Source organism: Rhinolophus sinicus, chromosome 1 (genome assembly GCF_057876585.1).
Source record: "Rhinolophus sinicus isolate RSI-liver-muscle chromosome 1, RSI-T2T, whole genome shotgun sequence".
In the NCBI taxonomy this organism is placed as follows: Eukaryota; Metazoa; Chordata; class Mammalia; order Chiroptera; family Rhinolophidae; genus Rhinolophus; species Rhinolophus sinicus.
The window spans coordinates 149,938,943-149,966,090 of record NC_142501.1 but is presented as its reverse complement, the minus strand read 5'-3'; the positions used below and the strand labels follow the sequence as shown (position 1 = coordinate 149,966,090).

Genomic DNA, 27,148 nt, shown 5'->3' with positions numbered 1-27,148 from the left:
TCAGGGCTCTCCTATGTGAAACTCTGCAGGTTTGGGAATTTTTTGCCAGACATCTGAGCCTTGCTGCCAGCTACCCCTTGATTCTGGTTACAATTGCCCAAGGGTTCAAATCTGTAAAAGACAGCAGTCTTGCTCAGTTCATTTGGGGAGCCTGCATCACTGAAGTATCTCAGCCAGTCACTCTAAGTCACCTTAGCATACGTTTTCACCAAACAAACCTTAATATTTGGGTTCATCATTAAAATATAATGTTTTAAAGCAGGTACCGTAATGAGCTTTCCAGTCATTCAAGTCAATGGAATATTCTGTACACAGCCTGTCCACTGACCACTGGTGTCTACAGAGAGTAGAAATCAGAGACAGCTATGTACATGCCAATTACAAATGTATCAGCGTAGTGAGACAGTGAAGTCACATTATTTCACAATACCAGAACTTTTTAATTCTTTAGGATATTAGGAATAAGCTCCATTATTCATACTTAGCATCGACCCTTTGTTTCTCCTCAAATACATTTTTTCAGTTGTGTAAGACATCATTTCTTAAATGCTACGTTTAAGTGTACAGCTCCCATGAAGAACTTAATAACCCGCCATTGTGTTTCTTGTGTGAGTGTTACTAATCTTCCCATTGAAAGCAAAAACTGGGTGGAACCCTGCCAGTCTGTGACATTATGTGACACACAGAACCATCTTTTGGGCAGTTCCACACCTTCGAATGGTAAGACAATCATGCTATGGTGTTGACACTAATGTAGATTCACTCTCATAGCATCCACCTCTACTATCAGTTTGTTACTATTTTTCTGTCTGTAACATTCAGTCGCCTCCTAATCTGGAAGGTCCGATAGTTTTATTGATTGCTAAAGAGTCTTTGAGATTTCTTTTCCCAAAGAGTGGATCTTACCAACCCCCGCCGTCCTTGGGTCCTCAATAGAAAGCAGTTGAGACATCTCTGAAAGGAACTTTTTCATAGATAGTAATTTCAATCGCAAATCTTCACCCGAACTGAAGCTCTCTCTAATAGTGACCTTGAAAATACATATAATGAAGTTCTGTCTGTATGTTCTTAAGTCTAAAGAAAGGGCCAGAAGATTCTGAATATCCCAGTAAGCAACATTAACTCTGAAAGTCTACAAAATACTAATTCCCTGACTGTCTTTTTATTGCCCTCAGCTCCTCTCTCCCAATAAGCTTTTTTTCTTTTTACTCTCTCTCATACATATCTTGTTGATAGTGCCATGGCTGAATACATATTTGTTTATGTTGTCCAATGCAGGAGTGGTTATTTTTTATTATTGAGGCAAAAAAAATACTTAAAAAATCTGCTTTCATAAATTTTTAAATTTACAGCATAGTATTGTTAACTATATGAACATCGTTGTACAGCACATCTCTAGGGAGTGCCCCCACCCCAAGAGCATTGCCACTTTTCCAAAATCAAACTTAAGTTCTAAGGTAACTAAAGGATTGCATTATTGTTTTAAATAGATGTGTGCATTAACATATGAAATTGTATATCATATAAGATTCACATTTGCCCTCTTCTCAAATTTCATAAATATAAACAAAACATCTTGTGTTCTAAAATCCCAAAAGGTATCGATTTAATTCCATGTGATTAAAAAAGGGGCTGATATTGGGAGAATGAAATTTACTATACAAGTGACATGAATGGACCATTCATTTGTATGGCTACTAATTCCATAGGGCAACCGATCATAAATTAGGTGCCTGACATTTAGTAATAGATGATTATATCTGACATAATGAAGTTATAATGGAAGGTGTTCACACACTGCTTGACTATTAAGTGCCCATTTATTGTCCCTGTACCAGGTGTGATAGTGATAGGCTATACAAATCATCCAGAGGAAATGTCAAAATAGGCTTCTTTGCTGATAAAGCACCACACATGTTTATTAATATAGCAGCTTGTCTTAGAACTGGCCCATCTGCTCATATAAAACAAATCTTTTTTCTATAAATATTTCAAAGTTAAGAGCATGACCACTAGTAATAGTTTTAGAATACTAGGAATAAAAAGGGAAGAGGAGAACAAGGGAAATAATGGGAGATTACGTTCTTCATTTTACCTTAGGTAGTTTAACAGAAGAGGGGCAGGCAGGTAGCTTTTAGTGTGGAATTTGCTTTATATTAGTGCTGCATAAAGTGTAGGCCTTCGGAAATGGTCCAGGCTCTAGCTGTTGCTGGGGCCAGGTTGGAAATAGCAAATTTAACCAATGTTTTCAAAGTACACATTTCCATAAAATGCAAAATGAAGTACTTAATTAAGAAATTCTTCAGAGTAAACAGTTCATATGCACTTCAACTCATCAGAACATATTTTAGCCGGGCAGAGATATATATATATATATACATATATATATATACAGAGATATATATACAGATATATATATATATCTCTGCCCGGCTAAAATATGTTCTGATGAGTTGAAGTGCATATTTATGTATATATACTAGTACATATATATATATATATATATACTAGTACATATATATATATATATGTACTAGTACAGCCTTTTATTTAGCGGGAAGAGTTTAAAACTGAGGATTTACTTTAAAAAACCCATTTCCTGTAAGATATCAATATCACATTTTTATATAGCAGGGAAAAACAACAGAAGCAAAACTTGAATACCTGTGTTTTTTTTTAAGTTTAAGAAATCAGAAGTACAAGCCTAACACATTTTCCAGCTGGCATACCAGGTTTTATGTGCTTGCTTGCAGTGCAGCCTGTGTGCTCTGTGTTCTGTCTTCAAGAATGGCTTTATCTAACAAACAAGTATGCCCTGAGGTGCCCCTCTCAAATGAACACACATATTTGAAATGAAGAAGTTCATTTCAAAATAGTGCAACAAAGGAAAGGCATGGACCATTGGGTAAGCAGGCGTGGTTGTTTACTCTATGGCCTTGACTTCATTTATTCATTCATTAACGGCTAAATAAAGTCTGGCAGGCATGCATCTCAGGTTCCAGAAAAGAACTTTATCAGACTCAGTATCACATACATCCACTAGTCATACCTTTCTAAATAAATTACATCTCAAAATAACTAACGACCTGATGACAAAAGGGTCAATTCAATTACTTGTAAAAGGCTAAAGGTCTCAGACACCCCTGCAATTGTTATTTATTGCTCTCATAGACTAAAAGGAAACAATTTCCAATCATATTTCATGTTAAATGTATTTTTCAAAGAATTAATATTGGATACCTTTTTTATTTCGAAAATGAATTACTCCTGAGTTCCAGAACCATATCAATATCTACCCAAATTATCCAAATTAGAAATCAAGGAATTATGTTTGATTCCTCTCTCAACATAGCCAACCAATCACCAGACTGTTTGTGCTTTACCTACAGTGTCTATGAATCCACCAGGTCTTCTTTCTTCCCATTGCTACTGTCTTTTAGTTTGTACTCTCAAGAACCCTTTCTTGAATAACCTATTAATTCTCTGTACTCTCAATCCATCCTGAACACTGGAGCCCACATTTCTATGTAAGAGTTGTATTAATACCCTCTGTGCCTGAAGCCCTTTGTGGTTTCCCTAGGCTTGGTACATAAAGATGTGTTATAATCTGAGCTAAAAGCCCTTTAGTCAGTGTCTTTCTTCCGAGTTCACACCCTATCAACTGTGGACACTGACACCTTGCCCAATTCCAGAGGCAGTACAGACTAACCTGACCAACAGAGTAACAGCCTCACAATCACCAGCCACATCTAAAACTATTCTTGTTTTAACACCATCAATATTCAGTGTGCCTAGCATGAAAATTTGATCCTTATGGACTCAGCAAATGCAGTCTTTTCATTGGTTATCTGTTAGCAGGTCACATTCTTCCTCCCTGCAGGGACTGGAGGAACTCCAGGGGATTTACTGCAATCCAGGCATGTATTCCCTCAGGTCCTGCTTCTAAAGGGCTCAGAACTTAGTCCTGTAGGGATTTGAATTTGCCCGTTTCCAAATTCTTCTGCTACTACTGGATCAGAGAAGTCATGGAGGCCAGTCATGTGGAAAATGGAGGGGAAAGAAGGAAAGAGAATCTTCAGAGAATTTAAGTGGCAAGAGGGAATTCTGTAAATGAAATTTTAAACAAAGGCCACACTGATAGGATTGGATTTACCCCTCTCTGAGCCATTCTCCATTCTGCCTGTAGCTAGAGTCATCTTCAAAAAATCGAAATCAGATTATGTATTACTCTGTGTAAAAAACCCTTCAGGGATCCTCACAGTTCTTAAAATAAAACCTCAACTGCTTTCATTGCCCACATGGCTGACAAAGATTCTTTGCTTGACCAAACTTTGATTAGGCTCCTGAACCTTTTCCTGGGTCCATCTGTACAATTCCTTGTAAAATCCAATTTTAGCAAGAATCCTGCCAAGGTGGTTTACTCAGAACACCCCACCCTTAACATGTGATAGCCTTCCTGATCTGTGGGCTACCTCATCCTCCAGAATCTCCTAGGTGGCGTCTGATCATAAAGCCTGTGTGCAGCAAGAATCTTATCATGTCAGTTCCTGAATCTCCTTAACCCTTGATTTAGTAATATTCTTAGCAATTTTCTAACGATCCCCACTCTGTTGCTTGCCTATAAATTCCCACTTATCCGTGCTATATTCAGAGTTGATGCTTGTTCTATACTGAGGTCTCTTTGAAAAAAAATCTGTTTTACCACTTTGACTACTGTCCCGCTCTGTTTTCTCTTTGGAAAAGCCCTGCATGATCTCAATCCTGCCTAAATACTCTGACTATATCCCCAGTACTCAGCTCTCCCGCCCTGTCATTATGTTCCAGAAATTATCATGTCTATATATTTGTTTAATATTTTGTTGATTTGTCGTTTCTTTCCCCTATTTAGAGTGTATGTTTCATGAAAACAGAAATGTTGACAGACTTCTAAACTGCACAAGTCCATCAAGGCCAGGCACTTAGGAGGCCCTAAGCAGTATCTGCTTAATGAACAAATGAATTGACACGCCATGACTTTTCTGCTTTAGGGCCTTTGATTATACTATCCTTCAACTTCAATCACGGCCAACTCATTGTTATTCTCACAGTTCAGCTCAATAGTCACTTCCCTGGAGTGGTTCTCCTTGATCATCCACCTCACATACCTTCTTTATACCTCTAATCATAACCTATTTATAATACTGATTGTTTAATCCATAATTGATCTATTGCTCACCTCCCCACTACCAGTTGAAGCCCATGAGGGCAAATATCTTTTCTGTCTTGTATCTCAATGTATTATTGCCAGTCTCCTGTAGAGTGCAGAGCACATAGTAGGCACTCTATAGTATAGTCGCATCAAAATTAACTTGACTTATATTCAACTACTGGAGGTGCCAAAAAAAACATATACAAGTGGACACTTTGGTCAACGTTGCTCAAGCAGTAGTTCACCATAATCAGAAGTGTCTGGATGCTGATGACAACCACTTTGAGCACCTTTTGCAATCGCAGAAGTCAAACGTGACTTGTAGTCATCTTTTGTTATCAGTATATATTGAGTATTACAATTTTACTACAGTTTTTTCCTTTCTTAAAATGTGTACACATTTTTTGGCACCCTCTGTATAAATATTAAAAAATAATTGGGGTGGGAGAAGAGTCCACTTGCTAGTTTACTCAATGAGCACATGGCCCAGACTGGCTGGAGGAGTACAGATGATGTTCTCTCAGCTTTATGTCTCCCCCACACCACTTATCACACAAGGATCCCCACAACCAAGAGAGATTTGGGGTAATTTTGTATTCACATTTTTTGATATTGAGAAATAACTCAATGTTGGATATACAATATTTTATGGATAATTTAGAGGATTTTTTTCAAGGTGGAATTTGTTTTTGTTTTATGTGTTTTGCTTTTTTGGACTAACCCACTAACTTCAGAATCTAACCCATGAATAAGATGCAACTGCATAGAAAATAATTGTTGAATATGAATGAAAGTTTTTTCAGGAGAGCACAGAGAGAAGGTGACAGATAGTTTTATTGTCTGATACATGTTTCAGATTTTAAACGTATAGACATTCACAGGGAAAACATAGTTATTTTTAATATAAAACTATCATAATTAAACCGATAGGATTTAAGGAGGATAAGAACATTATAAACTCTGTTGAGGACTTATTTTCTTGATCTTACCATGTCTGAGCTGCACAGAGTTTTAGACTAGAGTCATAATTTAGTATCGCTGCTAAATTATATTAAATGATGTTTGTATATAATTATACAGGGTATGGAGCACTTTTACGTATAATATTATATTTGACATTTGATACGTGAACAATCCTGGGGAAGAGGTTGTTGCTGTGGCTCTAGGGTGCATGATCATATAGTTAGCAAGCTGCGGTTAGCAGGATGAAATGACAGCTTTAGTCTTCAAGCTGCGCACTTCCATGAGACTCCAGGAGAATCTGACACTGAACTGAACAGGAGGACCTGCTCCAGTGAAGGAATGATTTTTTACTGGACTCTTAAGAATTGGAAAGAATTGCTGGACTCAGAGTTAAAACCAACAAAGAGAAAAGGACATGGTATTGAGGGAATGAAAGACCTCTTAGTGTGAAGCCAACGCTGTTTGGAGAGTTATGGGATGACTGGTAACAAAAGTCAACACTTCTCAGACAGAAGCATATGCCTTTGTAGAGCTAAGGAAAGAGGACACTCATCTTCCAAGAGGTGATAAGTAGGTAGATGTTGTATCTTTAACAGTACCAACCCCTACTGTCTAGGTATAAAAACGAAACTAGAGAAAAAGGATATTTTTCTAATCTCAGGCAATTGACTCTAAAAGATATTTTTAAATGTTTTAATTTACCACATATAATTTTTATCATAACCTATCTTCTAAATCTATAGTCAAGCAGAAATTGTTATATTAAAGAAGATCCTGAGTGTTGTGTGTGTGTGTGTGTGTGTGTGTGTGTGTGTGTGTGTTTTATGTTGTATCAGTGCACCAATGAACTGGAACCTTGAAGCTGTGGATATTCAGCAGGTGGGGATGAGGGTAACTGTTACATTTGGAAATCTAGGCCAGTTCTTTCTTTATCCCATCCCAGGCTTTCATGGTGGCAGGCAACACAACTATTACTCAACTGTCTCCTCCAGGCAGCGAGATAAATAATTTTTAGTACACAGGTATAAAATTATTTTCTGGTAATTACATAAATAATAACTTTTTTAGGAGAGAATTTAAAAAACACAAAATATGGTATTTTGTCACAAATAAAACAAAACAAAATTTAAAAGATTAATTTGTATACACTTTGTAAAATGGTATCAGTATGCCTGACTTATTTTTTTATGATATGATTTTAGAAACCTCTATTGAGACAAACAGTAGACGTTTCATGAAAAGAGTAAAAGATAACAGACTAGCAGTAGAACAAAGACATTCTATCTTATAAAAGAAGACAGCAGACACAGCAAACATTTAGTTGCCACTAGGGAATAAATAGTACATGAGTTTTTATACTACTTATATCATATTGTCTTCTTAAAATGGATTATGAAGATGGTAAGGGATTTTCCTAAAAATACTATATTATGGATAATTTCCCCCACCATCCCTTGCTGATAATGTATTTCATTACTAATTACTTGCAATAGTATATTGTTTGGGAAAGTAAGTTACCGTTCCTTTTGTATAGGTGAAAAACTGTCTTCGCAGATTTTTAGAGATGCCTAAGTTTGAGTCCTAGCTCTAATACTTAATACTTGTATGACCTATTAGAAGTTAAAAACAAAACAAAACTTATGTCTCAGTTTATTTATTCACAAAATTACAATAACAATACTATATGTTTCATGGAATTCAGGAACTTAATGAAACAACAATCCATGTCAAGTGCTTAAAATGGAGCCAGGCATAAATGTAAAGTTTAAATACTTGGTGTTCATACCATGTCCACTCAAAAAAGGTAGGTATGCATTGGAATATCCTGAAGAGCATTATGATGGGCTCTCTTCAAGAATTGGGATAGTGAGAGTCATATAGATAATTTTAAATTTGGACACGATTTAAAGTTTATTTATGTTAGCTATTGTTATTATTACTGACTAGCAATATCTCCCTGTAAAAAGTTGTGAACTTTGGAAAATATTAAATAGTTTCTCTCTGAACAAGATAAAGTGGCTATAGTCCCATTTTTCTGAATGAGATTAAAGACAAAATAAGACAAAGAGAAATCTGTCCCAGAGACTATTATTAGGAATGGACAGAGGGAGCTGGGGGAGGTGGGAGGTTTGAATTTCTGAAAACTGACCCCTGGTCATAGCTGCTTACAGACATCCTAGTTTCAGGGACTTTGCCTTGTCTTAAGCAATAGGTCCACGGAGGAACCATCATATTCCAGTCAAGGATCATTATCTTTGGATCTGCCATCAGCCACATCGATTCTGAAGGAGAATGTTCAGATCACAACAGTAACTATTTTACGCCATTTGAATACTGAGAATATCATTTCATCGGCAAGTGTGGAAGTAGAACGATCTCCCTTCTCATTCAGGCTCACTGAGAGATGGCCAACACAAGCTGAGAACCTAATGTGAAAAACTACCAGATCACACTACTCTTTGGAATATTTATTCTCAGTATATGAATTATATACCACAAGGGACCTGTAGAAGTGGGTTATTTCAAATGATAAGGGTTGGCTTTTAAACAATATAGATATACATATTTGTAAAGTATGTTATAATTTACAAAACCCTCATATTTATTCCTAATAATATTGACTAAAAAGTACATTTTACCACAACTTTGGAATTTATCTTCAATTAAATTCAACTGAAATATAATTATTACTATATAGCTTTAGAGTAGTATGCCTGATGATATAAATATAAAGATCAACAAGTCTGAATGAAAAAGTCATAGGATCCTTGTAAGACTAAATGTGATAATGTATATAAAATATTTTTCCTGTGTCTGATAAAAGATACATACTTAATAAATGGGAGTGGTGTCTAGCATTTATATTAACAAGTTATACTCTCTTCCTCTATGTCGTAGGAGTACTTTAAACAGTGTACTTGAAACACAGAAAAAATGTTTGGCATTTACAAGTGTAGGAAAGGGGTGTTTATTTAACATGGTCAAAGTACTCTTATATGCAAGTTTCCTTTTTATTCCTTTGGAGTAAGGACGGCTAAAGCTAGGGATTTATGTTCTACCATATAACGTCTGCTAACCAGGTAAGTAAGAAAAACACCATTATGAATATTAAAGGACAGACCTAGAAACTCCTCAATAAGAATGTCAGATGTCTTGTTCCTATTTTATTTTAATCAATTTCAAATGTTTTTACATTTCACTAGATAATATCGTGTGCTAATGTCTCTAATTTGGGAAGCTAAATCTTTGGCTATAACCTATTTTTAATACAGATGCATCAGACAGGACCATCTGTTTATTTTGTACTTTAATAAATATTTTCAATGTGTGGATTTGCTGAATGTAATTCAATTTGTACATGAAACTTAATGCCTGGTATGATTCTAGTTCATTGATTATGTGCCATGTGTATATTACTCAGTTTATTATAGAAAAAAAACTTAAAAATAAGTGCAGTTTTTCAACTGTGCACAAATATTTTAGCTTTTTATCTGACTATAAATTGTACTGTCAACAAGCAAATGCACAAATTAGTATTTAGCGTTAGACTTCTGATTAAATATAAGACTCTCTAAAGAAAGATTATATAAAATATATAAAATAAATACAATGCTGTATTCACCAGCTTTATTACTAATGGTTTATCATACTGGAAGATGGAGTGTATCTGGTAATTGCCAAATTTTTTTATGTAGCAGAACATTCAAAATATCATCCTTAGTAATATAAATGGAGGATATTTTACAGAAGTTAATGTCTTTTGTTGGTTACTGACAGGAAATTATCTAATTTGAATCACCGGTGATATAAACAGAATTCCTAAGTTGGGTTGTTGGGTTCTATAATTGACCACTAAGGCTGTCACCAAATTGTATACGGAAACAATGAAACGAAAGACAGCAGAAAACAAAATATCCAAGTTTCACCTGAAGGGCATGCCCCAACAGGTACATTTAATTGTCAAATAATATAAGCCTCTGTTCAGGATTCTGATGAATAACTCTCCCCCCCCAACTACCTTTATTGAGTGATTCTGACTCCAATGTAGACATGTTAAGGCGTAGAATATTTTTCATGTGAGTAGTGAGGAGGCAAAATAAAGGCTGGTGAAGAAAGAATAGTTGCTGAGGACATGTGCCCTTCACAACTGCGCCTTTTTTTTTTTACATTTAATATAGTTAATACAGTTTGTTAATTAATTCTTCTGAATTTTACTTTGCTTTATTTTAACTAGGCATCTTCTTATTGTAAGTACAATTCTTTTTTTTTTAAATTAAATTCACTGGGGTGACAATGGTTACTACCTCACACCTGCTAGAATGGCTATCATCAACAAGACAAATAATAACAAGTGTTGCAGAGGCTGTGAAGAAAAAGCAACCTTCAGACATTGCTGATGGGAATGTAAATTGGTGCAGCCCTATGGAAAACAGTATGGAAGTTCCTTAAAAAATGAAGAATAGAATTACTATATGACCCAGCAATCCCTCTCCTGGGTTTCTACCCCCCAAAATTGAAAATGTTTCTCTATAAATATATATGTACCCCAATGTTCACTGCAGTATTATTTACGGTGGCAAAGACATGGAAACAACCAAAGTGTCCCTCTGATAGATGATTGGATAAAGGAAATGTGGTATGTATACACAATGGAATACTACTCAGACATAAGAAAATATGTAATACTACCATTTGAGACAACATGAATGGATCTTTAGATTGCAATGCTAAGCAAAATACGTGACAGAAAAAGTCACAACTGCAACTCTTAATAAGTCCTGATAAATACTCCAATGTGCTCATTTACAAATCTGTTACCAAAACTAGCAAAGCAGTCTTTCATTTCCGATTATAATATATAAAATTGGGAAATACATCTGAAAAGCATGGAGGACTTATTTGCATACAGAAATATATAATCAATCCATTAAATTAACTACAAAATTATAACAAACTTATTTGAACAATGAAACGTTTAAACATAATAGTGCTTCTAGATGAAGATTTTTTTTTTAAAGTCCTGATTAATGAGAAATTAGAAAAATTTCTATAGCAGCAAGAAAAATTACTATAATGGTGAATGCTGATTCAGGATCTTACTTTTATTAAGTAGTTTATAGTAAGGGCTGTGACTATTTTTCTATTTATAGTGGCAGCTCTGGTTAATTACCTTGTAATGTATTGTGACATTAACGCACTAGTAAACTATTGGAATTTACAACCCTATCCAGTAATAAAATCTATAAATTGAAGAATGCATATAAAGTCATCACAAGCATAAATTATGTGACCAAATGCCATGTATGATTATATTAGATTTAAAGAACAGAATCTCTGAAATTACTCATCAGTGAATAAGTATGTCACTGAATTGATATACTTTGGCTAGTTTGAAATGCAGTTTATAACATTTTACTCAAGGCTATTTGGTAACTTGCTACTACATTTTCTATATGATTACTAAGAACATGTTAGTTACAATTAAAATACACAATAGCAAAGGGAAATGATATTATGACAAACAAAATATTTTTCCCTAAAAAATGAGCAAAACTGAAATAAATTTAATAGAAAGAAGGTAGGATGGTGACATGTGAATTATAACCAAAATGATTCACAGGTGATATCGAATTTGAGAGGGAAAAAAAAAGGAATGAAGTTGTGATATCTACATATCTGCATCTATATCTATATGTGTATATATTCTGAACAATTGTTTGTATTTTAAAATAGGGTTTTAAAACATAATTCCAAAGTTGTCATTAATTAATTCACTGTCTCAAATACTCAAAGTAGAATACTATTTTTTTTAAAAAGTACCGAATAATACAAAATATTTCATATGAGAACAGAATAAATTGGTAAAATATCTGAAGCAATATGATATGTTATTGTATGATAGTGCATATTTTCCATTGACAATATTGTGCTAATATTGATAACTATATTAATACATTTTTAAATGTTGTTGTTTTGTATTGCTAGCTTGATGAATATCAGAAAATTAAGTAGTATGGTTTTCCTATAAAAAACATGATCAAGTCTGTAGAATACACAAGGGAGTAATCTATAAAGCAATAATTCCGAAAACAGTAACATGCATGAAGACAAGAAGGCAAACAGAGAGAGCTATGGTTATCGAGGGAAGAGAAATATCTGGACATATCTCTCATATTCTCATATGTATAAAATTATAGCAGAAAAGTATAAAAAAGTAAAGCTAAAATGGTTAGCCAATGTTAGTTTTCAGGTGTTTCAGAGGATATTGCTGTCTGGTCGCACACAAAAAAACAATTACTGGAGATACAATTCCAAATTATTTAAAGAAACTAATTTGTTTCATTGTATTCGTTAAAACAAAAACTTATAATATATACGAGGTGTACTCTCTCTGTATGTGTATATATATTGATATACACAAATAAACAGATTTGCGTACATAGATATAGGTATGGTATAGTTCATTTGTATAATTTGACTGCGTATAAATATCAAAAATAATTACAGTATAATTAAAAATACTGAATGAAGATGAGGGCTGATCGTTGAAGTGGAAAGGCAATACATTGTGGTTCCAAAGTAATGATGTTATTATGCCCACTCGGTCTCATTTTCAATATTTGTTTTTAAATAAAACTTTAGATTAAGAAAAACACACATGATGTTTTGCCGTGTTAATTTGGTGATTTATACAAACTTCTTTATCTAATTAAATGTTCTCTTTTTGAAAACTGCAGGACTGTGGCTCATGAGCTAGTGACTACAGTTGCAATTGCATTAATCACAGAGCTGTTTTGGAGGGCCTCTGGGTCAGCGTATGTGGAGCGATGATATGAGAACTAGAAGTTATCAAGACAATCATTTTAAGGCAGAGAGGATAATTTGAGGCAGGTGTCAAGCAGACATGACTGTTGCATTCTAGTAATTCATTCTTATCCAGTTTAATGCCAACAGTACACTTTATTAAGATGATGCCATTTTAAACCAAAGCTTTTAGTTAGCCTCACCTACCTACCAACTTTTTAGGGTCTTGTTTATGTCAAGTATCTTCCAGGAACTTGACACTAACTATTTCACTTAACCATCTTAGTAAATTTGACATGCTAGCACTATTATCCTTGTTTTATAGATGACAGACAGAAGGTGCCTCAGGTCATACAGGTTTGCCTTGCTTTAAAGCCCAATTTCTTCACATACTCCAACCACAGCAATGAACCCAACAGTACATAGTGATAACCACATTTTATCTAGGGCCTACCAGATGCCAGACTCTATTCTGTATTATCCCTAATCCTCACGAAGACACTGTGAAGTTCTTATTTCTGATCTCCTGTGTAGTAGCTGAGGAAACAAAAAAATAAGAAAGGACTAGAACTTCCAAGGTTAAGTTTAATAGCTCTAAATCCTTTCATTTTACCAATTTTTGACTTATTTCATTCTAAACTTATTTTACTCTCTATCTACCTAACTATGGCTCAAATTCCTCTCTTTCCTGTATTCACGGTCCTTGGATTGTCATTCCTCCATTAAAAGATGAAATTTCTTTCTGTCCTCTTATGTCTAAGGTTGGCTGACTTGCTTTGGCTGGTGGGACATAGCAAACATCACACAGGCAGAGTCTTAAAAAACACCTGAACTTTGGGACTTGCCTACATATTACTGGAAATCCCGTCACAGTGGGAATGATTTTGTGCTAGTCTGCGTGATAATGAGAGGCATATTGCCATCACCCCACATGACATCAAGTTCACTATCATACATGAGAGTTCCCTCTCTTGCAAAGCCACCCAGCCTGCTAACTACTAAATATCTAAATATCTACCCTTAGCCAAGTCAGCACACATGTGACTCAAAAAAGTCTTAGAAATATAATAAATGTTTCTTGTTTAAAGCCAGTAACTTTTGGGGTGGAATGTTACACTACCCTATACAAGACCTACAGTACGCTTCCCAAATCATACTAGGATCGTGTCTGAAGAGCTGAATTATATTAAAGTCACCAACATGCATAAGTAGGCCTCCATCGTCGGTAGGAATAACATTTTACTAAGAATTAAGATATCTAAAATAATGCATCAATTTAAAATTCATGTATTCCTCATGGTGAGGGATTATGTCATAAGCATCCAAGCTGTTAATCAACATACGAACTTTAGAGGTATTTCTGATGCTTTCCCTGTTCTGTTCAGTTAAATTCCATGTCTCTTTAAAACATTTCATTGCTGCTGACACATTCCTAACTAATTTTCCAGTCATCTTTTACTTCTATTACTGAAACAGCCTCCGTCTGCCAATCTCTCATCATCTATACTGACTTCAGAAATATTTTTCTCATATCAAGAGCTGATAATGTCACAATGTAACATTCCATTGACTTTGGAATTTTTTTTTTCATTAAAAAGTATTTCATGATTTTTTTTTTCCCAGGATAAAAATAGTACAAACTCCTCGGCATGTGGTACACAATCCTTCACAATCTGCCTCATTACATCTTTCTAGTCTCTTCTACTAGAACTGCTCCATTTTACTGTGCACCCAGCACATTTCCTTAAAAATATCACAACTTTCACATATCCATATTTTTGTTCATTCTGCTTCCTCTTCGAGTGGGATTCCCTTATTGTCCCTGTTCCCTTTCCTCCTTGAGAAACGAGTACGCATCCTTCATAATCTACATTGTCACCTTCAATTACGGTCACTTAGAAATCATTGTATGAGTGCCTACTCCGTGCCAAGCACAGAGCAGTGATTGGAAGAGAAATAATAATTATGACCTTCTCTGCCCTTAAGGACCTTGCATAAGAGAAAGGGAAGCATGCACACTGAAAACTAAAATGCAATGTCTTAGGTGTAAAAACTGAGGCAAGCACGGGACTTTGGAGAACAAAGGCATTCACTTTGTTCTTCCCTACCATGTTTCCCCTAAAATAAGACCTAGCTAGACCATCAGCTCTAATATGTCTTTTGAAACAAAAATTAATATAAGAGCCGGTCTTATAGTAAAAGAAGACCGGTCTTATATTAATTTTTGTCCCCCAAATTAATATATATATATACATGTATAATATAATGTATATTATTATATATGTATATCTGTATAATATAATTTATATATATATATATGCATAATATAATGTAAACATAATACCAGGTCTTATTTTACTATAATATAAGACCGGGTCTTATATAATATAATATAGTATAAGACTGGGTCTTATATTAATTTTTGCTCCAAAAAAAGAATTAGAGCTGATTGTCTGACTAGGTCTTATTTCAGGGAAACATGGTAGTTCACAGTCAGGGAAAGCTGAGTGGACCTGAGGATAAAGAAGAGCCCTGAAACCCTGGTAAAAACTTAATGGATAGAAAAGAAAAGGTAAGAGACTTCTGACAGAAGAAATAACGTGTATAGAAACCATGCTCATAAAAGTCAGACCTAACGCCTGTTATTGTATCAAGTAATTAATACTTTGGCGGTGTAAGAAAATATACTGCATTATTTCAAACTGAAAAGTTAACGCTAGGATACTTGGTATTTATAAAATTAAAAGACATGTCTATATTACATCTGGTTTCAACATTATAAAACATTTTGAAAATCATTAATAAGTATTTCTTAAAAGCAGAAAGACAAATTCTGTATTTAGATTATGCAATTATAAATGTTACTTTTAACTTTTATTTTGTATGACTTGTTTTTTAAAAATATCTTTAATTTAAACAGTGGCACCAATTTAAAATACGTAATTTTAATTTATACATTTTAAAACCACTAAAATGAGTTTTTAGAATAATGATAATAACATAAATTTGTAAGGAAATAAATCTATTGCTATGACTTTGATTAAGATATCTTAATTTATTAAAAAATAAGATAATGGAGGAAGAAAGTTCCAATAAAAAAATAATGGTTATTTGGTAACCTGTTATAAATAAGACTCTCATCAGATTTCTTACATACTATTTCCCCCTGCTTTTTAAATAAGCACTGCATTTTAAAACACATATTTACAACCATCTTTAATTTAATTAATTGCTTTCATCAAAGAATGAATAGAGTTCCTCTTCCTTTACATTAAGAAAAAAAGAAAATAACAACTCACCTTTAACAGGGGGTCTTTCTAGCTCAGAGTCAAGGTGAATTGGTGGAGAGATGTACGATACCTGTCCATGGTGTGCCTGCCCTGTGGACCCAAAAATAAATGTTAGAAAGACATTGTAGTTTTGTCCTTGTATTTATTTTGTTTGTTTGTTTGTTTTAGGATGTTACATTATCTCTCACCACACTGAATTAATAGCCATTATAGGGTGTAGACAGATCTAGCCAAACACAGAAACATTATCTGTCATCCAAACATCAAACAATTGAATCTTCTTACAGTCTGGGGGAGAGGGGCTTGTTGTTAAATTACAATTTTATTGTGGAGTGACACTTTAAAAAGTACAATTAAAATGATTTACAGGAAAAGTGAAGGAAAAACTAAAACCAAAGTCATACAAAATACCATTCCCAATTTTTCCGTGTTAGGTTTTAAGTACTTCCAATTTGCTGTAAATGCTTCTTTTCTTTTCTTTTTTTTTATTAAAGTTTATTAGGGTGACAATTGTTAGTAAAGTTACATTGATTTTAGGTGTACAATCCTGTATTACATCATTTATAAATCCCATTGTGTGCTCACCACCCAGAGTCAGTTCTCCTTCCATCACCATATATTCGATCCCCCTTACCCTCATCCCACACCCCCCACCTCCCTCCCCCCTTACCCTCTGGTAACCACTAAACTATTGTCTGTGTCTATGAGTTTTTGTTTCTCATTTGTTTGGCTTGTTCTTTTGTTGTTTTTGGTTCATATACCACACTCTCAATTCCTGCACTTATTCATTGCAGGTCAGTAAGAAACAGGCTGCAGACTGGCATCCATGTCAGACAACAGTTTGAGTAGCACTTATTTAGATAATTTTATAACCCTGATTAACTTTTATTTTTTTTATTTACTTACATCACTTGAATAGAAAACTACTCCTACCTGATTATTGTATTTGATGGAAAAGCAATAAGTAACCACAACATAAAAAGCAGGTAGATGAATTTATTCTCTAGTCCTTACAAAGCAATACATACGTATTTGTGATACACTTCCTGTCTTATGAGTAAAGTATTAAACCTGACTTGAAGGCTGAGATGCTGACTGAAAAAATTGCTAGCTTAAAAAACAAAATAATCTTCTAATGCTCAAAGCAGCTATAGTTTGCATCCTGATGATTCAGTAAGCAATTAGGATTTTAAGGCAAAAAAGCATCATTACAGAGTCAGTTCAATTTCTAAAGCTACTTTCTATAAAAGTTTCTGTGGAAGTGGAGGACCCACCACCTTCTTCTTACAATGGGAATATGCAGTTATATTTTACACATTTACTATACCAATTTACAGGGCTGTTAATCTCTTTTCCTAAACAAGGAAAGTTAATGATACATAGATTATGATAACAGTTAGAGTAACCTTCCCGTTTCAAGTAATATTCGACTTGCAATAAACTCTGCTGATTCCTCTTATGAGGCACATTTCAAATAATTAATATGGCTCCCTGTTGATAGTAGCTGCTGTTGCTCCCAGCATTTTTCTAGCTAACAGCAGTCACAGTGGAGCAGCTGTAATATACACAGCCCCTCATAATGGTAACTAAGAATATTGTGCATTCACTGGTCATGTTTCAGTGGAATACTAAATGCACTATTATAAAGGAAATAAGACAGTGATTGTGCACTGTTAGCAGTCCATGTGTAATATCGCTTATTAAAAACTTCAGAGTATTTTAATTATAAAAACACCTGATGTTTTTACCTGTGTTGCATACTTGGTTGCAGAAACATTTTTGTTTTTAAGGTCCCATGTCATTACAAATGAATTGGTTTGAAATTTTATTGATCATGTAAGTGAAAATAAGAATCTTTCACTTTGTATTGGTTCAAAATAACCTCAGTATATAAAATATTGATTTCATGTCTAATCAAGGAACATGGCTTTCACCACGAATAATATAAATGCCATGCACTCATATGTACATCGTCTCCTTTAATACAACCAACATCACTCTGAAGATTTAAAGGTAGGGACCATGTTAATATATACAGATTTTTAAATCAAAGAAACAAGTAGCGCAGATTAAGCAACTGGCTCAAACACATGAAGCTAATAAATAGCAAGGCCAGTGGCATTTTGACTCCAAACCTAGTGTTTTCATCTATATCATAATATTTTTCTCAAAGTTCTCAGTATACTAAACCTGAAAAAAAAAAAAAAAAAAAGTATAGATTTTAGTGATTACACTCTGACAAGTGCTGCTTTTGGAACTACCAGCCTTGCAATCAGTTTGTAACAGAGTCCTTGTAAACGCCACATTTGCCTGGTCTTGCGATAAGCATGTAATTCAAGAATGTTCCACGAGGATACTGTAGGCAGTTGGAGATCACAGTGTATACAAATACGTTCCTAAGGGGAATGGGAATATCAAAGAGCCAGTAGAATGGGACAGGGATTATTGACAGTCAAGCCTTGAACTTGGTTTGCCATAATAATCATTCTCTGTCCAAGGAGAAAGCTAGCAAACTGCAGGGTGAGATGTGGCAGGGAAAGCCACCAGGGTAGGAACTGACTGAAACTCTGAGCCTCAGGGAAGGTCAAAATGCAGTAATGGATTTCAGTAAGGTGGCTGAGATTTCTGATCTACAGAATAAACACTACAAATTATGGAGTTCATTGACTGCATTATTCTTAAAAAAGATTTCCACTTTACTTTAGATCAGTGGTACTCACACATTTATCTCCACAAAAACACATAAAAGGTAATAAAACCTATTTTAATCTGTGCTTAACTAAGGCAATGATTCTCAGTAAAGTAATCGCTCTTCATCAAGGAACATGGGGAGAAAAAACACAGTTTGAAAAAAACAGAACAAAATAAAACAGTGACTCTCAAAGTTCCACCTCCCCCCATTAAGAATTACTGCAAAATAACAGTAATAAGCTAAACTCCAGTTAAAATAATAAGTTCCATAAATATTTCTCTTAGACTTTATGGTGAATAATGGTCAACAAAAATGTAATCAGTTCAAAAAGACCTTAGGGAGATTAAAGCACGGCAAACACATATTATTTTTAAAGATTTGACAAGAATACTCTGAGGAAACATATCTGTTCTCATTCATCACATTTTCCACCAGGATCTGCTGTCTTAAAAAAGGTTTGTATATCCAAACATGTGATTACTGCTTCTATGTTTGCCCTTATTTTTCCAAATTCAAAAGACATATATCTGCTTATTTTTCCTCTTGAATTTCATTTCACTTTTTTCTGAATATTAAAGCAAAAAAATCATAGAGATTTTTGACTAGAAATACATTCATTCTATAAATTAATTTGGAGAATAAATATTTAAAATATTTTGTCTTCATGTCTTTGAATGAATCTGCATTTGAATTGGTTTTTAATAAATAGGAATTAATCATTTTTTCAAGTTTTCTATATTTTGGTTATAAGAATATTTCATTGTTTATTTTAAGTTTGCTAGCTTCACCATGCCAGACAAAATTTTTTAATTGTCTTGATAACTTTCATTGAACTTTTTTGATGGTTACTGTTGGAATTATTAGTTATTAACTTTAACCTTCCTAGCTACTTAGTGCTAGATACACTGATAATAACATCAGTTATATTTTCTGTGATCTTTATTTCTTATATGAAATGTACTCCCAGGTTAAGATTCACCTATATACTCTCATATTCAGGTTAAGAATTATTTTATATACTATGTATTTAATAATTTTGTGCCGCAGCATTTGAATTTTAAAGATTGATTTTATAGATGCAATTTAGGGCATAGAGTTTCCTGGTGCTGCTATATCTGACATTTTACTTTAAGTTCCACCAAAGTACTTACAAAGAATGAACAATGCTTAATGATAGATTTATAAAAGAATTTCAAAGAATTATAAAGCAAGAGAAAAAATAAAAGCTTCTTGGTTTTGCTAAAGGATCCAAAATCACAATGGCAATAAGGAAATAGTTGGGTAGCTTATGGATCAGTTTTTATTTAGTTTTTAGTCTAGGTAAATGATACATTTTCATGGCGATGTCATATATGTATGTATGTATGTATGTGTATATATGTTATTTTTCTGCATTGATATATAATTTACATGTAAAATTCACCCATTTCAAGCATAGAATTAAATGGTTTCTAGCATAATTATAGATTTGTGCAACCACCACAATCAATTTGAGCCAGTTTTCATCACCACACACACAAACACACGAGCGCAAAATCCAAAGCTCATCAGTAGTCACTTGCCATTTCCTCCCAATCCACCCCAGCTCTACGCAACCACTCGTCTATTTTCCATCTCTATAGATTTACCTATTCTGGACATTTCATATAAATGGAATTATACAAATACATACTTGTTTGTGATCAGTTACCTTCACTCAATATAGTATTTCAAAGCTCATACATGTGGCACCATGAATCAGTACTTTATTCTCTTTTGCTGACAAATAGTATTCCTCTGTACATACTTGCCACATTTTATGTATCTTTCATCAATTGCTGGATATTTGAGATCATTTCCACCTTTTTACTATTTTGAAAAATGCTTCCCTGGACTTTAATATACTATTTTTTGTGTCAACATATGTCTTTATTTTTCTTGAACACACACACACACACACTCAGTGCGAAAAAATTGTATACACATTTTAAGGAAGGAAAACTGTATTAAAATTGTAATACTCAATATATACTGATAACAAAAGATGAATACAAGTCACATTTGTCTTCTGCAATTGCAAAAGGTACTCAAAGTGGTTGTGATCAGCGTCCAGACACTTCTGATTATGGCAAACTACTTACTGCTTGAGCAATATTGACCAAAGTGTCCACTTGTATACATTTTTTTTGCACCCCTGGTGTATACATATATCCAGCAGTGGAATTTCTGAGTCATGTAGTAACTCTATGTGTAAACTTTTGAGAAACTGTCAGTCTGATTTCCAAAAAAGCTGTACCATTTTCCTTTTCATTAGGAGTGCATGAAGGTTCCAACATTATAAAGATTTTTTTTTTTCAGGTGGTAGGGTAGTTAAATCAGGGCTGATCATATTTTGACATAATTAATACTAAGACGATTGTGAAATCTGGGAAAGAAACAATCTCCTCAAGATAATATAGAAAGATGAAACAGAGTGTGGGTAAGAAGTTATATAGTTCGTCTGCTTTGAGAGAGAAGAAGGAGAAAAATAAATGATCTATGTAGACTGTCCGGTGTCAGGTATGCCAAAGATGTTGGAATTGTAAGGGAGCTGCTGGTCAATACAGCTCAGCACTAGAGCAAACACCCAAAGGCCATTATGGATTTTGGAAAAGCCATTATTTTTCTATCTGCAATCTCTTTTTCAACTTTCATTCAATTTCTATTTCATTGCGGAATCATGTGCAATTTCTACTGAAGTTCAAATACAGAAAAGACTTGGACCAGCAAGTCTTTTCTCTCTCTCTTTCTCTTTCTCCTGTCAATACTTAAGCATCAGAGCACAGAAATACATTCTTATAACCATAGAATTTGGAGGGAAAAATACATTTGATAGCTTATAGTCTCAATCCTACATCTTAGAAGGAGCAAACTCACATCCGAAATTGATGACTTTCAAAAGTCAAATCAGGTGGTGGTTGTCAACAGTGATGTCAGAGGAAAGTAAGAAAAGGGAATGCTTTATAGTGAGTCTGCAGAAAACTGCCCACAGCCCTCATCTTCTCTTTCCTCTGAGGCCTTGATTAGTAAGCCGTAATTTTCAAGTGTGTGTGGCATGATTTTCAGTTTTGTTCACACATTAAAAAGGTTTAGAGTCATTTGCTTATGAAAATGTGCACATATTTCCCTCTACTAGGCTTTGTCTGCAAACTAAAAGCCATTTAGAAAAATAGGTAAGATCTGGCCTGGGGAACAGGATTGCCAGTGTTGATATCTGAACTCTGCAACTTCTTAGCCATATAAATTATTAGCAACAACTATCAAGCTGTTCAACTTCCACGTGCCTCAATTTCCTCATTTGTATAACAGGGCTTATAATAGCACTGACCTCATAGGGATGTTTTGAAAACTCAACGTATATTTATACATATATAGTAATTAAAGCAGTGCTTGGTACATACCGTGTTTCCCCGAAAATAAGACCTAGCCAGACCATCAGCTCTAATGCGTCTTTTGGAGCAAAAATTAATATATGACCTGGTCTTATTTTATTATAAGACCAGGTATAATGTAATGTAATGTAATATAATATAATATAATATAATATAATTAATATAATATAATACTGGGTATAATATAATATAATACCGGTCTTATATTAATTTTTGCTCCAAAAGACGCATTAGAGCTGATGGTCTGGCTAGGTCTTACTTTCGGGGAAACACAGTAATAAAGTACAAAGAATTTTTAGCTATTATTATTATTATTATAAATTATTTCATTCATTAATTCATCAATTAGTATTAGTTGAATGCCTAATACATACATGACAGGTGCCTTTCTAGATGGTTGGCATACATCACACCAACAAAATGAAGGATGACCCACATCCTTATGCGGGGGCGGCAGTGAGTAAGCAATTAACACAATAAATACATCAATAGTAACATCTGTGCCAGATGCCATGGGCAATGGAAACAAATTAGAACAGACTAAAGGGGATCAAGATTGGGGGAAGGGACACAGATTGTACTCTTAAATACAGTTATCAAAAAAGGCCTAACTTAATTTCCATGAACTGCATTTGAACAGTTCAGGAGAAGACAATCTGACTTTTATAGGAAACTTGAAAGTTAAAAGTATAGATAAGGGCCCACATTTAATTTTAATAACTAAGAATAGAAGAACAAAACGTCCTGGTATTAGATGCTTTTCCTAACACATTTATTTCAAATTTATATATCCATTGTCATTTAATAATGTGACCAATGACTAAAGAACACATAAATAAAATACAAAGATATGCATACAACTTTCTTCATAAAGTAAAAACAGATTTTACTATCCTCAAGTTCCCATTGGTTTCTCCAGTTACACCATTTTTCAACACAAATGTTCTTCATTTTCTATATATACTGTAAACAAGTTTAATAGTTTGCATCCCTCCAGGCAGATTTTATGTCTGTTTTGTTTGTTTGCTTTAGAATTTCAACTTCTGATCTTGATTATTTCCTCTGGAGATATGACACTTCCCCTCCTTTAAAAACAATAAAATGGATCTCACATTTTTGCTCCTGGGATTTTTAATAGTGTCATTTTCCTTTTACAATCTTTACGATGATTGCAAGTTACATCTCCACACCTCTCTGCTCTGCTACAATAATGATTCCATGTGGAATGTGGGAACCTATATTAAACTACATTTAAGAATAGCATATGGATTTTTTCTAAATTTTTCTAATACTTTGAAAGTAGCTAAGCCTGCCTCAAAAATAAACGTAAAAAAGTGTATTTCCTTGTTGAAAATAATCTCAACTACTGATAAAAAATACCAGAGGTCAATGTGGTGTTTGTGCTTGCGGAAAATTGGGTATGCCTAGCATTTATAACAGCTTGCTTTTTTGTCTTCAAATCCCACTCTGACTATAACCATCTGCCATTTATAAAGTCAGCTTTCAGGTGAGGATGTAAACACCAATCAAAAGTAATCATCAAAGAAAGGAGTTGTCAAGTTGCCAATTTGATACCTATCTTTCACTCTGGTTTCCTTTCCCCGTACATCATATTACTCATACGTATTTTCAGTGAAGTTAGTAAAATATGCAATAGCTGAGAAACAACTACATGCTTGGTTTATTGAGAATATAAAGTCATTGATGGAGAAGCAAAGGTCACTGACGGGCTCCTGCCCAGTGGATATTACTTACCAAACACAAAAAAATAGACAGAGTAATATGAAGCAATGGCAACTTTCTTATTTTATTTTATTTATTTTGTGTGTGTGTATTTCATTCAGCAAATATTACTTCCGTAGCCCATCCCACTCTGTGACCACTATTAACAAAATCATATGAATAGGATAATATAATCCTCCCATTGAGCAATGCCAGATTAAGCAATTATAGTGGAGTATGATATGATCTGGATGGAGATGACAGAGAAGAGCACGATGCTAGCACCCAGCTGAGGTGAGGGACGCGAGGAAAGAACAGCACAGGAGGACGCTGACACTGAGGAAACAGCAAGTGGTAGTCTCATGAAAGGTTATGGCACGCATGGGGCACAGAAGGACCATTGTAAGTGGATGACTACAGATCAGATGAGTAAGAGGAACAGGGGACAGGGCACCACAACTTGAGGGTGAGCAAAACTACAATTAAAAAAACAATTTAAAAATTCAAAACAAAAGGAAAGGATAAAGAATCCACGTGAAGGGGAACAGAATATGCCATCCCAAAATACGCCACTTTGGCCTATTGATTATTTTGAATTAAAGTTACTTAGGAAAGAGCAAGGTGCAAAAAGAATTATCTGACCCTTCTTTGTCCCACTAAAAGCAGGAAATAAATCTCTCATGGGAAACGTACATGCCCTGTACCAGGAGGGTAGAAGTCATCCTTATCACCAAATACAGGGAATTCAGGGCCAAGAAAGCTGAATAAACAAACCCATTATTTATTCACTAATTTACTACCTAAGCCCAAACCCCTATGTCTTGTCAATTCTTCACAGATGTATGGTTTCTTTGTCTAAAAGGTATAAAAGCTTCCTGCTATGGTCACTTTTTTGAGTCTCATATTTTTAAGGAGCCCCTGTACATAAAAAATCAAATTTGTTTTAGAACTGTTAATCTGTCTAATGTCAACTTGATTACTAGACCAGCCAGAGAACCTAGACAGGAAGAAGGGAAAGCTTTCCACCCCTACACATGCCTATCATCCAGCTTCATCAATGGTAAATTAAGGATGTATATTGTTTCTTCTCCCTCCGCCCATGCCTCCTTCCCTATCCCAGAATATGTTGAAGAAAATCCCAGACATCATATAATTTCATCAGGAAACTATTTGAGTATGTATCTGCAAAATATAAGACTTCTTTAAAAAGTAACTATAATACCATTATAATACATAAAATTTAGAAGACACATTATGAAAAATTAATTTAATGTAAAATTGATAAAGCAATTGTCAGGAAGACATCAACAAGTCTGAAAGACATTTTTCAGCTTGCAATATATCACATTGGTCCTGGTGTTGAAACGGTGTTGGACTGAGGAATGCTTTATATTTATAAAGAATTTCAGGTGCTCACAAATGTAGAGGGAGATTTATAAAACTGTGTTTTTCTTTCTTTCACAAGCATGAAACATAGACTTGGTAGTTAAATGACAAACACTGAATTTTGTAAGCATCACTTCAAAATTATTCCAAAAACTCTGAAAAACCTATCATAGCAAGCATTACAATAAACTAGAAAAATATAGGAAAAGAGAAAGAAATCAAGCACTTATCTTCCTGAATTTCTAGTTTTTAAACAATCCTTCAAATATAAATAGGAATGAACACATTAGAAAACTGAAGATCAGATTAATAAAAATGTTTTGTTTTTTTAATATTAAGAAGCACCGTGTGAGGAAAACACTGCTTCCCATTAAAAAAATATAGTAACTAAAGCTCCATAAGGTTAGGTGTATTTTCAAAGGGTACACAATAGTGTGTATGGGAATTAGGATTCAAAATCCAGAGACCAGTTCTTTATGCTCATGGCCCCCACATCCTATAAATATACCCACAAGAGTGGGGAGAGAAGGCAAATATACCATAATTTCTGAAAGATTAGACATTTTTAGTTCTCGCTTCCAAGCTCCCTAAAATGAAGTGTTTATATTACTAAAAGACTAAATCATAGGATGATCAAGATTGTGAAATCGCTTTTCTCAGACAATGAGTACAATATTGCCTTCTACTTAACAAGAGGTTACATATATTAGCCCTTTCCTGGCATTGCTTTTTTTAAATTTTATTTTAATGGAGGCCTTAGAAAGTTTTAGGGTTCAGTAATATAGATCTCCTTGAATGATTCTGATTTCTAAAGGCTCGAATAAGGACCTTTGACATGGACCCCCCACACACACACCTCACAAGTACTAATATCTTTACTATTCTTTATCATCATTGTAAGGAGCCCAAATGTAGCACAGAGTGAGAAGAAAATACTTTACTATTGAAGCAGCTAATATGCAGGTCTGTTCCAGTAAGGGTGTGAGTCCTCAGCGTAGGGAGCTGTGAAAAACTAGATTAGAAAAGTCAAAATTTGGGCAACACCGGCAAACATAATCATGTAACATTAGCATGAACACAGGGGTCAATAATTCTTGTTGGTCAATTAGGATAGGACGTACAAGAAGATGTTCCTAACATCTTTCCTGCCAGAACAAGTCTGATTGAGGAATTAAATCTCAAATATTTAGATGAATGCTTCCCCAAAGATGCCCACTTCCTAATCCCCAGAATGGTGAATATGTTCTCACATGGCAGAAGGGAATCTGCAGAGGTGATCAAGGCTGACGGGGGAGATGATCCTATCTAATCACAGAAATTCTTAAAAGCTAAAAAGGGAAGCAGAGGAGTCCTTCAGAGTGATGTAATGTGAGCAAGATGAAAGAAGGAAGAGAACCAAGGAATGGGGGCTGCTTCTAGAAGCTACAGAAGACAAAAATCCCAAAGTTTATATAAAGAACGGATTTTAGCCTGCTGAGACCATGTGCAACTTTTGCTCTAGAGAAACGTAAGATAACAAGTTTGAAATATTGAAACCTCTAAGTTGTGTGATAACATGTTACGGAACTGATAGAAAACCAATACACAACTTAATAACTGGTATTCATTTCAATTCTGAAAAAAATCCTGTTATTAAATCTACTAATTATTTGAATACCTAATACATGCACATGGTACACATTCAGCTGAGATG

At 34.3% G+C, this 27,148-nt stretch overlaps 1 protein-coding gene across 31 annotated transcripts in view; it reads right to left on the bottom strand.

The window, feature by feature from the left end:
- Nucleotides 1–27,148, bottom strand: part of ADGRL3 (adhesion G protein-coupled receptor L3) — a 756,105-nt gene that overhangs the window by 217,557 nt on the left and 511,400 nt on the right. For all 31 annotated transcript variants that reach the window (XM_088791158.1, XM_019743751.3, XM_074324504.2 and 28 more), the window contains one exon: nucleotides 16,255–16,335. In XM_088791158.1, the coding sequence (XP_088647284.1) occupies nucleotides 16,255–16,335 (81 nt within the window). The remainder of the gene's footprint in view (nucleotides 1–16,254; nucleotides 16,336–27,148) is intronic.